Source organism: Gekko japonicus, unplaced genomic scaffold (assembly GCF_001447785.1).
Source record: "Gekko japonicus isolate JY-2015 unplaced genomic scaffold, Gekko_japonicus_V1.1 scaffold97, whole genome shotgun sequence".
Taxonomy (NCBI): Eukaryota; Metazoa; Chordata; class Lepidosauria; order Squamata; family Gekkonidae; genus Gekko; species Gekko japonicus.
The window spans coordinates 1,944,566-1,959,101 of NW_015170278.1; the positions used below are offsets into that span (position 1 = coordinate 1,944,566).

Sequence of the window (14,536 nt, forward strand, 5' to 3'; positions counted from 1 at the left end):
TGCATGTGCCTGCCCCCTGGGCTCCTTACTGCCAGAGCTCCGCTCCTGTGCGCTCCTGCAGGAAATGACCCCTGCTTAAAACAATAATTTCTGGACTCAAAAGCATGCACAGAGAAGCAGAAATAATAAGCAGATCTTTGTTACTAAACCTGGAATCAAACCAGTTTGGTGTAGTGGTTAAGAGTGGCAGACTCTAATCTGGAGAACCGGGTTTGATTCCCCACTCTTCCACATGAAGTCAGCTGAGTCACCTTGGGTCAGTCACAGTTCTCTCAGAGCTCTCTCAACCCCACCTACCTCACAGGGTGTCTGTCATGGGGAGAGGAAGGGAAGGCGATTGTAAGCCGCTCTGAGACTCCTTCGGGTAGTGAAGAGTGGAGTATAAAACCCATCTCTTCTTCTTTCTCCTCCTTAGTGGTGGATCTGGAGGAAGGAGGAAAATAGAGGTGAAATAGAGGGGAGTGTATTGGCTTGTACCAAGCACTGCCTCTGCCTGCCTGCCTGCCCATCTCTAACCACCAATATTAATTCTTTATCTACTGTGATTATCAAGCAAACTAGCTGTCTGGGAAATTTCAAGTGCAGAACAGTTTATTCCCGGTGATCTGTACCAATATAAAAATTTTGGTGGCTTTTTCCATCCAAAGCTGCTGTGAAGAAGCATAACTTGAAAGCCCTGGCTTCCCCACTCTCAGGATTTCCTTCTTAATCTGAAGCCTCCATGTTTCTTTCCTTACAGATTTACTGGCCATCTCTCCCTGGACAGAAGGAAGAATGTTTTCGGAAAGGGAAAGACCCAGTGGTAAGTTACCGATTCCTTGTAAAATATCCTGATGGATTTGCTCTGGCTTTAAACTCTAATGGCATACTTTAAAAATGAATTTACATTTACAGCTACCAGAAAAGTTGCTGAATTTCCTCTCTGGCATTGCTTTCAGGGAATTCTTAGCATCTTGCACATTTTTAGTTCTCAGGACTTTGTAGGGGATAGATAGATAGATAGATAGATAGATAGATAGATAGATAGATAGATAGATAGATAGATAGATAGTAGGGCTGGAGTCACCTATGACAAAGTAGTCAGTAGATGTATTAAAAATGCTGTGGTAATAGTTAGCAATATCCTTGAAAGAAGAAGGAAAGTGGTTAATGGAAATTCACTAAGAAGGGTATTTAGTATTGCACTGTAATTAGATAACAAAGACAAGATTTAGACTATTGTAAAACACACTACAAGGGGCTGTCCTTAAACTCATGAAAAAGGTGACTGCTTGTCTTCTAGCTAGAACACACCAATGTGAACATATAACACCTGTTCTAAAACAGCTTCATTTGTTGCATATTTGTTTCCAAGCTCAATTTAAAGTGCTGGTTTTTACCTTTAAAACCGTTCATGACCTGGGATCTACATATCTGAAGGAGAGTCCCTATTGGTCTGATCCTGCTTGGTTCCTCCCCGTGGCTCTTGCTTGCTGTTCCAATTCACTGGACCTTTTCAGTCATAATCCCACTTACCTGGAACAGTCTTCCAAAGGAGATGAGGAAAATGCCTTGTTTTGAGTTTCAGATTGTAAGTTTCAGAGGGGATGTCTTGAAGTTATATGAACCTGAAGTCAGAACTAGTTGTGTTGTGCAGCTGGTCCACAATGCAGCAGACTGATCATTGTCAGAGGCTAGCCAATGGGAACATATCTCGATTGTAAGTTTCAGAGGGGATGTCTTGAGGTTATATGAACCTGAAGTCAGAACTAGTTGTGTTGTGCAGCTGGTCCACATTGCAGCAGACTGATCATTGTCAGAGGCTAGCCAATGGGAACATATCTTGCCCATTTTTTTTTGAGCCCCCGGGGGGGATTTTTTATTTTTTATAACACTACAAAACTATAACAGAAGAAAAGGGAAGGAAAACTACATATACGGGATAAAGTAAAGAACCCACTACTGACTAACCCATGAGAGGAGATCCTCCAACTAGCTTAGTTACATCAAGTCTTCCCATCATTGGTCCCTTTATAAACTGAGTCAAACATTTATAATACTTTTCCTTTAAAGCTTAAATTTAACTGTCTAAAAACAGTTCCCGCGATCATCCCATATCAAAAGTCTCAATTCAGAGCCCTTCAGCCTTTACTTCTCCTTTCCCCTTCTCTGCCGCAGCTTATAAGGACTTTTTGGGGCTGCTGCCCCTTTCTCTGACGGAGAGTCCTCTCCGGAAGAGTCAGAGTCTAGCTCGCCACTGGACTTGCTGTCCTCTTCTTTTCCCCCGTCCTCTGGTCTTCCCAGCTGAATCCTTAGAAATTCTTGAGCTTTCTGAACAGAGTCAATCTTTTCTTTTTTGTCTTTAATCTTGAAAGTGACGCTTTCCGGAAATAGCCATTTATATCCAATTGAGTTTGTCTGAAGAAAAAGCACACGTTCTTTGTATTTCTTTCTCCGTTATCTTGCTTCAAATGGAATATCCTTTAGCGTTCTGATGTTATTTCCCCCCATCTTCAGGGGTATTCCAGTAACCGCTTTCAGGATTGCATCCCTCACATGCCTCTTCGAGAATCTTACAACAATTTCCCCAGGCAGATTCTTTTTCTTTATATAACCTGAATATGATCTATAAACCACATCCATTTCGCTTAGCAAAAATTCCACCTTCATTTCTGTCACTGGGGCCAGCAATTCACTCATCACTTCTTTAAGATTCTTTAAGATTCTCCCCTCTGTTCTCTGGCATGCCCTGGAAACGAAGAATCATGTTAGCCTTTTCCATTTGCACTTGCAACAATTGATCTTCCATGGAGATTTGTTTTCTTTCCAGCTTTTGCACTTTTTTCTTCACTTTCTGAGTAGTTGCAGCCACTTCCTTTATCTTCTCAGCATCTTGCTTCATTATTTGTATCATATCATTTATTTGGGTTTGTTGTGCAATAATGCTTTGAGTCACTATAGACATCTGTTCCTTGAAGTTATTCAGCTGTTCCAGCAGAGGGCACATATAATCCGCTATAGACTTTGCCACCTCACTGGTAACTTCCGGTTTCGGGCTCTCAGACCCTTTTGCTTTCAAAAGTTTTTCTCTGTCCTTCTTCTCCATCATCTTTATCATTTGTTTACTTTCGCGATTTTTAAAAAAGTCTCTGAATGTGCGCTTGACCGCTTAGATTCGCTTTGGTAAGTACTTCTAGGCAGTTTTCTTCCGCTCCCCCCCTCAATCACTCAAAAGTTCATGCGCATGGGAGGCATCCCTCCCCCGCTTGCCTTTTTCCCATTCGGTGGGGTGGGGTGGGGAATTATCTTTTTCCCTTTACCAAACGCTTCAAAATTGACTCACGTTCATAATTGGTCATTCGACATCGCTTTCATTTCATTTCTGCTGCTCAATCTCCTACGCTTGCCCCGGTCAGCGTCACTAAGTCCATTCGGTCTCACAGCACGGAGAACCGTCGGAACGAAGAGGCACCTCAATTCTCCGGCATTCCGCCGTCGAAGAGGCAACCTCTTAAAAGTTCCATGGCCAGGGTCCCTTTGCCGGGCCCCGGGGGGGGGGTTGCGAGCCTGCGCACCCCCTTCTTCAGCTGGAGCGCAGCTTCACCCCCAGGAGGTCCGGGAGGTGAGTCTGCTAGCGCACCGCCATAAACCGGGAGTTCTCATATCTTGCCCATTTTGAAGCAGCTACGTTGGCTGCCAGTTTGTTTCCAAGTTCAATCCAAGGTGCTGTTTTTGACCTTTAGAGCCCTTCATGCCCCACATATCTGAAGGATTGTCTCCTCCCATTTGTTCCCATACACCAGCTATGGTCTTCAGGCTGCCATGTGCTGGTTGTTCCCCACTTAGGGTGGCCCACCTGACACTGACCATGACTCAGGCCTCTTCCATCATGGCTCCCGCTCTGTGGAATGAGCTTCCTGAAAAGGTGTGTGGGAGTCCTGTCACTGGAGGTGCTACAAGGTTTATTTGCTTGCCAGGGCTTGTAACGGGGTATGAACACCTGGCATCTTTGGACACGGGGGAGTTATTTTTTCTGTTCCTAATTTATAATGTTTTAATTATTACCTGTAAACAGCCTTGAGCTGAGAGGAAAGCTAGGTTGTAATTATTTTAATAAATAAAAATATGCCAGGTATGTGATTTTACCCCCCTCTGGTGACTTTTGTTGGCAAGCAACTTAGTACTTATTTTTTATAATTGGTATTGTTCTGTGATTTTATATATGCTATGCTATATTCTATTCTAGTGTTTAGAAGGTGGATAAGCAGGGATATAAATATTTTAATCATAGGATTCTGTTATCATTTTCGTTGTATGAAGCTGTGCTAGTCTGTTTAGTGAGTATTGGTAAGTCCATCAGACTTAATGCTCTTAGGATGTCTGTACAAGGGGTCTCCAGCCTGGTAGAGCCTATAGATGCCTTGAGAATTTTGAGAAAGGGTAGTGGGTGGGTACCACCACAAGAAGTCTGCCATGGATTTCATTCACAAAGTGCTGCAATTACAAGCATGTTGGCCTCTATTTTGAAATAGGCACTATCTGCAGATTCAGAGGTGGTGCCTCCTGGAGTCTTCTCCAGGGACCTGAGAGAAAGCCAAGATTGGCTTTTTGCTTTAGGGAATAGGAGTTTTTAGGAAGAGCAAGTGGGCATCAGGAAGCACATCAATAGGCTCCACTTTGAGGATCCCTTTTTTTTGCTATCAGGTCAGGTTGCAGCCAACTTATGGTGATACCATGGGGTTTTCAAGGCAAGAATCATTCAGATGTGGTTTGCACCTCTGGCCTTCCTCTGTAGTCTCCCATCCACGTATCCTGCTTAGCTTCTAAGATCTGATGAGACTGGGTTAGCCTGGGCTATCCAGGTCAGGGCTGTCTAGACCACTAGCCATTAGAAAACTAGCTCATCATATGGGAATGTGAGGGTCAGTTTGGTATTTTGCCCCTATGGTTTGGATTTTGAAAACAATTTCATTGATAAGTTTTGTTGGAAGGAATCCTTCCTGTGACTTGTAAGTTGCTTTGGGGTATGTTTTATATTAAAGTGATTTGGGCATTTATTTATTTTTAAACTTGTAAGGCTTCTTTTCATGCTGTTATCTTTGTGCATGGAGTTCCACTTCAGAATATGAAAACACATTCAGTTGTAAGTTGAGGGTAGCCGAGCAAGCTACACATATCTGGAACTCTCTACTTTCAGTTGAATCTATGGTACCATAAGATATACTTGAATATGGCATATTTGAATATTAGAAAATAAATGTGTAATATGCCCCAATTTTCCCTGTTAGCCAAAAACCATTGATATCATACTTCTTGTTGGATGCCCCTTTACCAAACGCTTCAAAATTGACTCACGTTCATAATTGGTCATTCGACATCGCTTTCATTTCATTTCTGCTGCTCAATCTCCTACGCTTGCCCCGGTCAGCGTCACTAAGTCCATTCGGTCTCACAGCACGGAGAACCGTCGGAACGAAGAGGCACCTCAATTCTCCGGCATTCCGCCGTCGAAGAGGCAACCTCTTAAAAGTTCCATGGCCAGGGTCCCTTTGCCGGGCCCCGGGGGGGGGGTTGCGAGCCTGCGCACCCCCTTCTTCTGCTGGAGCTGGAGTGCAGCTTCACCCCTGGGAGGTCCGGGAGGTGAGTCTGCTAGCGCACCGCCATAAACCGGAAGTTCTCATATCTTGCCCATTTTGAAGCAGCTACGTTGGCTGCCAGTTTGTTTCCAAGTTCAATCCAAGGTGCTGTTTTTGACCTTTAGAGCCCTTCATGCCCCACATATCTGAAGGATTGTCTCCTCCCATTTGTTCCCATACACCAGCTTCAGGCTGCCATGTGCTGGTTGTTCCCCAGTTAGGGTGGCCCATCTGACACTGACCATGACTCAGGACTCTTCCATCATGGCTCCTGCTCTGTGGAATGGGCTTCCGGAAAAGGTGTGTGGGAGACCTGTCACTGGAGGTGCTACAAGGTTTATTTGCTTGCCAGGGCTTGTAACGGGGTATGAACACCTGGCATCTTTGGACACGGGGGAGTTATTTTTTCTGTTCCTAATTTATAATGTTTTAATTATTACCTGTAAACAGCCTTGAGCTGAGAGGAAAGCTAGGTTGTAATTATTTTAATAAATAAAAATATGCCAGGTATGTGATTTTACCCCTCTCTGGTGACTTTTGTTGGCAAGCAACTTAGTACTTATTTTTTATAATTGGTATTGTTCTGTGATTTTATATATGCTATGCTAGTGTTTAGAAGGTGGATAAGCAGGGATATAAATATTTTAATCATAGGATTCTGTTATCATTTTCGTTGTATGAAGCTGTGCTAGTCTGTTTAGTGAGTATTGGTAAGTCCATCAAATGCTCTTAGGATGTCTGTACAAGGGGCCTCCAGCCTGGTAGAGCCTATAGGTGCCTTGGGAATTTTGAGAAAGGGTAGTGGTGGGTACCACCACAAGAAGTCTGCCATAGGCCTCTATTTTGAAATAGGCACTATCTGCAGATTCAGAGGTGGTGCCTCCTGGAGTCTTCTCCAGGGACCTGAGAGAAAGCCAAGATTGGCTTTTTGCTTTAGGGAATAGGAGTTTTTAGGAAGAGCAAGTGGGCATCAGGAAGCACATCAATAGGCTCCACTTTGAGGATCCCTTTTTTTTGCTATCAGGTCAGGTTGCAGCCAACTTATGGTGATACCATGGGGTTTTCAAGGCAAGAATCATTCAGATGTGGTTTGCACCTCTGGCCTTCCTCTGTAGTCTCCCATCCACGTATCCTGCTTAGCTTCTAAGATCTGATGAGACTGGGTTAGCCTGGGCTATCCAGGTCAGGGCTGTCTAGACCACTAGCCATTAGAAAACTAGCTCATCATATGGGAATGTGAGGGTCAGTTTGGTATTTTGCCCCTATGGTTTGGATTTTGAAAACAATTTCATTGATAAGTTTTGTTGGAAGGAATCCTTCCTGTGACTTGTAAGTTGCTTTGGGGTATGTTTTATATTAAGGTGATTTGGGCATTTATTTATTTTTAAACTTGTAAGGCTTCTTTTCATGCTGTTATCTTTGTGCATGGAGTTCCACTTCAGAATATGAAAACACATTCAGTTGTAAGTTGAGGGTAGCCGAGCAAGCTACACATATCTGGAACTCTCTACTTTCAGTTGAATCTATGGTACCATAAGATATACTTGAATATGGCATATTTGAATTCGAATATTAGAAAATAAATGTGTAATATGCCCCAGTTTTCCCTGTTAGCCAAAAACCATTGATATCATACTTCTTGTTGGATGCAGTTTTCCTTTACAAATTCTCATTTTCATAAGCATGGTAAGGCAGAAATTTCTTGGCTAGGGAAGAAACTATGTTAAGGTAGCAGCTGGGACTTTTCTTGGCATTTTTTTTTTGTTTGAAATATAAACAAGAGTGTCACACACCTAACTAGCAAAGTGGTAAGTTACAGTCTCCAAGCCTTCTGCATTTGGTGCAAAATACTCTTTGCCTCTCTTAAGAACAGTAGAAGGAAAATTCATAGTGTTGGTATCATTATCACCTGAACAGCAAGAATCCTCTGAGTGTGAGGAGAATTCTCACGGCACTTGAGTGATGAACTTGTGAGATTCCCAGTCACATTGCTTTCTCCTTCAAGAGTGGGTCTGTAGAAATGCATAACTGGGTGTCATATATTAAGCATCATAGTTCTTTATATATATTTCGCTTATATAGTGTTCTCCAGTCTTCACGTTATTTGTCCTCATAACCAGTCAGTGAGGATTATCCATGGGAATGGAGTCTGAAACATAGTGACATGACGTGCCCAAGTCAATCCAATGCGATTAGGCTGGGAACTCAACCCAGATCTTCCAGACTGATTAGCCCCAAGTGATTACATGGATAAAGCAAGGGAAAACATATTTATGGAGGTTTTTGCTGCAGGATACATTGCACATTTTACTTTTCAGCTATTATTTCACAGCCATGCAAGTAGTGTTATTTAAAAACATAATCTGAGACAATGGGGAAATTGAGGGGCCTAAGAGGGGAGGTGAACTCCTTGTTGACAGTCCATCCCAAAGTAATTGCTCCCAGGAGTGGTTGTCACTCATTTCAGTCTCCATATGTTTATTTTGCAATCTCTCACCAATGACTGCAAGTTTTTGGGTAGCCTTTTCCAATTCCCGGTCCTTGCTATTTTAGACCCCCCCCCCCTTTTAGGGTGTAGCTTTTGCAGAAGAAAAACACAAATCCACAAACCAGTAGTTTAGACACAGAGATACAATACAGTGTTCCTGTACTTAACTGAGTATGGGAAACTTGATTCTTCCTGAAACAGAGCCAGACTAAGGCCCCGTTCACCCGGCAAATTTGCCACGGGAGAGCCACAATGGAATGGAGGATTTTCCGGGCGAAATCACACCACAACATCTGGCAAGTGGAGCAAACCCGTGGCAAACCCATGGCATGCCACTGAAAATGCGCGATAAAAAAATACCTCCTCAAAGGTACTAGTAAACGGTTTGCCACGGGCTGCCTCCAGATTCCCTCAGTGTGATTGCGCCAGCGCGGCTTTTCCCTCCGGCCGTCTTCGTTGCAGCGCGCACACCGAGGGTCAGAACCGTGGGTTGCCGCCGACGCGTCTAATCGCGTTGTTGCGCGTCTAATTGCGGTGGCGCAAATAGCCACGCCTCCCCCCCCCCGTGTTTTCCGGCCCATGTGACCAGGGCCTAAGGCTGCAGTCCTAAGAGGACTTTTCGGGAAGTAAGTCCATCAAATAAAATGGGACTTACTTCCAAGTAGGCCTGCTTATGCTTGCTCCCTAGCTACTAATACTGGCTTCAGGAAATCTGCCCGAGTAGCAACATGCACCAGCCACTTGACTGGAGTTAATATTCCATTGTCTTCTGTCATCCTGCTCTTTAATTAAAATGAATATCTAGTGGATTTTATACCCTCTGGTTCTATTAAATCATCTCTGGCCCCAGTCACACGGGCCGGATATCGCGGGGGGGAGGCGTGGCTGTTTGCCCCGGAGCAAACTACCGCGCGGCCACGGGATCACACATCCCGCCGATGTCCGGTGGTGGTGGTGGGGAGCCCGGGGAGGTGCCAATCAGACGGCACAGCAAAGAAGCGGCGCTGCCATGGCAAACGGTTTTTTTTTTAAAAAAACGAAGTATGCGCTTGCACCGTTGCGTGCTTGTGCGCATCCTGCAGAGACTTTTTTTAAAAAAAACCCCTTCTTCGCGACAGGACATGGGCGGGTGCTGGATGCCACGGGATTCCACCAGAAACGCGATCAGGCACCCGCCCTTGCCCCACGGTTTCCGTAAACTAGTACCTCCGAGGTACTAGTTATTTGCCACGCAGTTTCGGCTGGAAGCCTCGGTTGTGCCACGGGAGTGCTACGCTTCCCAGATGTGCTGGTGAGATCGCGCCCGGAAACTCTGCCTGTTTTCCGTCTCACTTGTGTGGCTTCTGTTCCGTGTGACTGCAGCCAAAGTACCAAAAAAGTGAATCTTGGATAGCTATGTACCTGGTGCATATGGCATCTCCTTTGATCACCTCTGGAAAGCAAATAGTTTTACCCTTTGATAATCATATATTCATGACAAAAGTAGAGTTCAGAAAGTAGAAAGAAATTAGGTGACCAAGACCCTATTTATTTTGTCCATCATAGGGTGAACACAAATGACCATTTGCCAAGATGTAATTTATCGGTGTGATCGCGCCCACTTGATGCGCCCCCGATCCGTCCCTCTCGCGTGGCAAATCCTTCCGTGTGACCGGGGCCCCTGATAGCTACTCCAATATAGGCTCCTCTGGAGCCACTAGGCCTCCCTAGAGCCTGTGGGCCGCACCACTGTAGGTCCAGAGTCATGACAGCAGTTCTCAAGAGAGCTCTCTCAGCCCCACCTACCTCACAGGGTGTCTGTTGTGCGGAGGGGAAGGGAAGCGGATCGTAAGCCGCTCTGAGACTCCTTCGAGTAGTGAAGGGAGGGGTATAAATCCAATTTCCTCCTCCTCCTCCTTCTTCCACGTATTACCAGAGACATCCTAATTTTCAAATGTAATCCATCCACTCTTACAGTAGAACACTGTAATAAATTTGACTTTCATCTTAAACACTGATGTATTAAAGAGAAAGTAGTAAAGAATCTCATAGGAGTGCTTTACTGACTTGTTCCTTTTCCTTTCTCTCAACAGAAATTCTCTGCTTCTGGCCAGGCCAGACTAGTGCTGACTCCAAACTTTTGTTTTACCTAGGCCATGTAACACAGGGCTTGGCTAACTATTGTGAGCTATCTTGAGCTGTTTGCTCTGTGCGCGTTTCTGCAGCATTTGTGAGGAGTTGTTCCTACAGATACCTTGAATGTATATAGGGTTCTTAGATCATATCTGTGAATGCTATTTAAAGAGAATTAAACGAAGACTGCCACAACCAACAGCAGAAACAATGATAATTTCTCTCTGGAACTGCACATGTATGTGAACACAGGAGAACTTGTACTACCCTCTATATTTCTAAAGGGGTATAAATTGGTGGGGGAGGGTCAAGGCAAAAGAAAAGTAGGGGGTTGTGATGACTTCTCCATCTTGTGAAGTTCAGAGTTTTAAATGAGATTTGAATAGAGGTAGTATGATGTGAACTTTGACCAGTGTGATCTCTACCCCAGTGCCCATCTTACAGAATATGCTCAGGTGTCCTCTAAAAGCAGTTACTTCAGATGAGCCATTAGGAAAACAGAAAAAAACAGTAATTTTTATTGACTTCCTTAGACAGAGGAATAAGGATATTGATCAAAGAGTCTTCAAACTATTTACAAGTGAAACACACATTAGCATTTCAGTTCTCAATTCCAGGATGCAGAGAATAGTTATGAGACAAGGTTTTATTTTTGGGGTGACTCTGGTCTTTCCACAACGTTAGGAATGCCACAGTGTGAGCTCCTTCTGGAAATTCCAATTCTTTCGCTAGCTTTCCCCTGAAACTAGGCTCAGACCTATAAAGTCTCCTGGAAGAGAATTGCTCCAGTTACACTCCCTGGGGGTACAAAGTAACACCACTTGACTAGAACTGAGAGTTTTACCACTTTTCTTCTCACTTCCTCCTCCCATCTAGCACTTTGAGCATTCCATGGATCCTGATTGGCTGCTATCTGTTCTGCATGCCCACCAAACAGGAATAAAGGGGATTGGAGATTAACAGAATGGCCCAGAACCTTTGTTGACCTATCTCACACACATGCACACACACTCACACAAAACAACTACAACTAGTTCCAGACAAAGTTTGTATGGGCATGCTTCTCTCATGCCACCAGGATACAGAGGCCAGGATTGGAAGGGGTAGATAGGCTCAGAGAAAGCTTTCACTGAACTCAGTGTTGTGTGTGTCATCCCCCCCCCCCCATTTAGTTTTATTGCAGGGGAAAGGAAAGTGGCAAAAGTATAAAAAGAAACTGTCCCTACTCTGCAATTCTTGTGAGTCTACCACTTGTACTTAAAGTAAAATCACTTCATTTATCTGCTAAAATGTCTTTTCTTCCTACCAAGGATCGTTCAATAAGATGATGCCTCAGAACTTCTGTAACAGTCTGATTAGTTCATTCTGCAAATTTATTAAATTTGATTTACTCAGAATCTTTGATAAGGCAACAATATAATGACACTTCAGTGGTAGTTGATTCTTCTAGTGCAGAATGCTGATTTCTGTCCTTTCATTATTTCTACGCCAGTTTGGTGTAGTGGTTAAGTGCGCAGACTCTAATCTGGGAGCACTGGGTTTGATTCCCCACTCCTCCACTTGCACCTGGCTGGATGACCTTGGGCAAGCCGTAGTTCTGATAAGAGCTGTTCTTGAAAAAGAGCAGTTTCTGTCAGAGCTCTCTCAGCCCCACCTACCTCATAGGGTGTCTGTTGTGGGGAGGGGAAGGGAAAGGAGTTTGTAAGCCACTCTGAGACTCCTTTGGGTAGTGAAGGGCGGGGTATAAATCCAATCTCCTCCTCCTCCTCCTCCTCCTCCTCCTCTTCTTCTTCTTCTCATAGTTATATAGTGAACAACGCAGCTTGGGATTTTTTTTGCAGTTGTTCCTCACTGTTGCTTATGGTCGAATCCACATGTGTGTTTCTGGCCGGTTTCCTGACATTTTCGCTCCCGTCCCCCAACAAACTCTACATTTGCATCCAGTTTCATGCTGGCAGTGTGCCAGTATAAAAATCAGTGTCTGCCTATGTTTCCCGCCCTCTGGTAGTGACTCCATTGTCATAGCCGCTCCGCACTGGTTTAAATGAATGCTGTTCTTTGCTGCTCTAACCCCTCATCGCTATGTACCAGTCCTCAAAATTTTTTTATTTGAAATTTATCTGTTTATTAAATTTATAATCACTGAATATTAAATGTATAATTACTGAATATGACTGGGCAATGCACTGTCAGCAGCTTTTTCAAGTAAAAGCTTGCATTTGGCTCAAAAAGTTGCAATCCCTGCCTTGTAGTCATGGTGTTTCTCATTTTTAAGTTCACAGGGGTAAGAATGACAGACCCTAGGAGTAACAGAAGTGTTCTGGGAATGGCATGACAGGCTCCGGAGTGAAATGACAGCCCCGGGGGTAGCAGGAGTGTTCTGGAACTGGAATAAGAGACCACAGAGTGGAATGACAGTCCCTGGGGGTAGCAGGGAGCTGTCCAGAGAGAGAGCCAAGGTACCAGGCCTATCATTACAGTCCCAGGACACATCTCCTACCCCTTGGGCTGTCATTCCACTCTGGAGCCAGTTATTCCAGTCCCAGAATACTCCTGCTAACCCCAGGGGCTACCATTCCACTGTGGGGCCTCTTATTCCAGTCCCAGAACACTCCAGTAACCCCCAGGAGCCATCTAGTGATGAACAATAGATTTTGATAAGATAACTGAAAAAAAGACAAAGTGGACAGCTCCCCTAATGCTAACTTGAAAGCAGAGGCGCAGCAGTTCGAAACCACATGGGATAACAGTGGCACCAAGCTGATTCTAAAATGCTTATGTAGATTCGGCCTTAGTATTACCACAGTGAGTTGAATTATTGTGAGTTGAGCTAATAATATTTATTACTGCTATGATAGGAGCTAATGATGATTCTACCATGATTTTTGTTTGCTGGCTGCCTTTTCCCCCTAGACACTTTGTTGGACTCCAAGTAAACAATGAAATCAAGCCAACTGGCCCAGTGAATCTTAGTTTCCCAAACATGACTATATCATGTCCCAAACATTTCACATGTCTATTGACTAATAAGTTTTTTTGGGGGGGGGTGTTTGAGCAGAAACAGCAAAGTGTTCTTCATTTTCAGGTGCTGCCTTTTGCTGGAGAAAAACCAGTTGCACTTTAAGTACGCTTGCAAGACTAGAAATGTCAGAAGGTTTCTCTAAAATCCATATAATTTAGGCAAATGAAAACAAATTCATCACGGTTGACAGGATTAAATAGATTTATTAGGGCTCCTTGTTTCACTAGAAAAACAGCAGTGTTAAGTACTAAAGAAATGCAAACAAGGACTTCAGAATCAACTTGCTTAATATTAGGGGAAGAGAAATGGAAGTATTAAAGTAATTAGAGTAGCAGCAGCCAGTGAGTGTTGTTTGTATATCTGCACTATGGACCTGGGTAATTTGATACTAATTTCCTCTGTTTTGATTTAATTTAGCATAGCTAGAGATATAGCTTTATTGGAATAGTTTCTCAGTACTGCCAACCTGAAGATTTTAAAAGTAATTGTATGCATAATGTGTTTCTTTTTAAATCATATTTTCATTTACATTACAATTAATGAAGATCTATAAAGTGAGAACTTAAATCAGCCCCATTTCCAGGTTTTTAATTTTTTTGTTAATGCACTAGAGAATACAGTAATTGAAGATATGAGAAGACATGTAAGAATTATTTTCTGATTCTTATATAAAAGTTTTAATAACAGAATACCATATAATGTTGGTAAAACTGCAATCTTTTGTTAATTTTATCCAGAGTACTTATAAAATCTAACATAGGCTCCGGTCACACGGGCAGGAAAATGCGGGGGGGGGGAGCGTGGCTGTTAGCCCCGGGGCAAAATAATGCGCGGTTGCGCGATCAGACGTCCCGTGGAGGTCCCGTAGAGGTTCTGTGTATAGGGGGGAGGTGCCGATCACACGGCCATGTGGCAAAGAAGCGGCTGAAATGGACTACATGTCCCAGAAGGTCACTCGGTGGGAGGAGAAGGGAGAAACGGACGTGGCCAAGGGGTGGGGAAGAGGGAGCTTGAGTCCTCAGTGTGAGGGAAACTAACATTGGTGGTAAGGTGGGGGCGCATCTCGCTTTCTGCGACCCGAGACTGCTGGCCAGGAGGAAGGAAAGCAGCAGAGATTCCCATTGCTGCCGACTGGGGATGGCAGGAGACACTGCTGCCGGTTGCTGAGGGCAGAAGCCTGGGACATGTATGTGACCAACACGACCTTCGTCTCTGCTGCCGTGGTGTGCTTCGAGAGAGAGAGAGAACGAGGCAGAAAGGTGGAATTAAAATGAACAAAGGCTGACAGCTTTGTCCGTG

At 44.0% G+C, this 14,536-nt stretch overlaps 1 protein-coding gene across 1 annotated transcript in view; it reads left to right on the forward strand.

The window, feature by feature from the left end:
• SEMA3G (semaphorin 3G) overlaps positions 1-14,536 on the forward strand; it is a 134,431-nt gene that overhangs the window by 64,375 nt on the left and 55,520 nt on the right. The window contains exon 3 of the mRNA XM_015417724.1: positions 740-802. Within this exon, the coding sequence (XP_015273210.1) occupies positions 740-802 (63 nt within the window). The remainder of the gene's footprint in view (positions 1-739; positions 803-14,536) is intronic.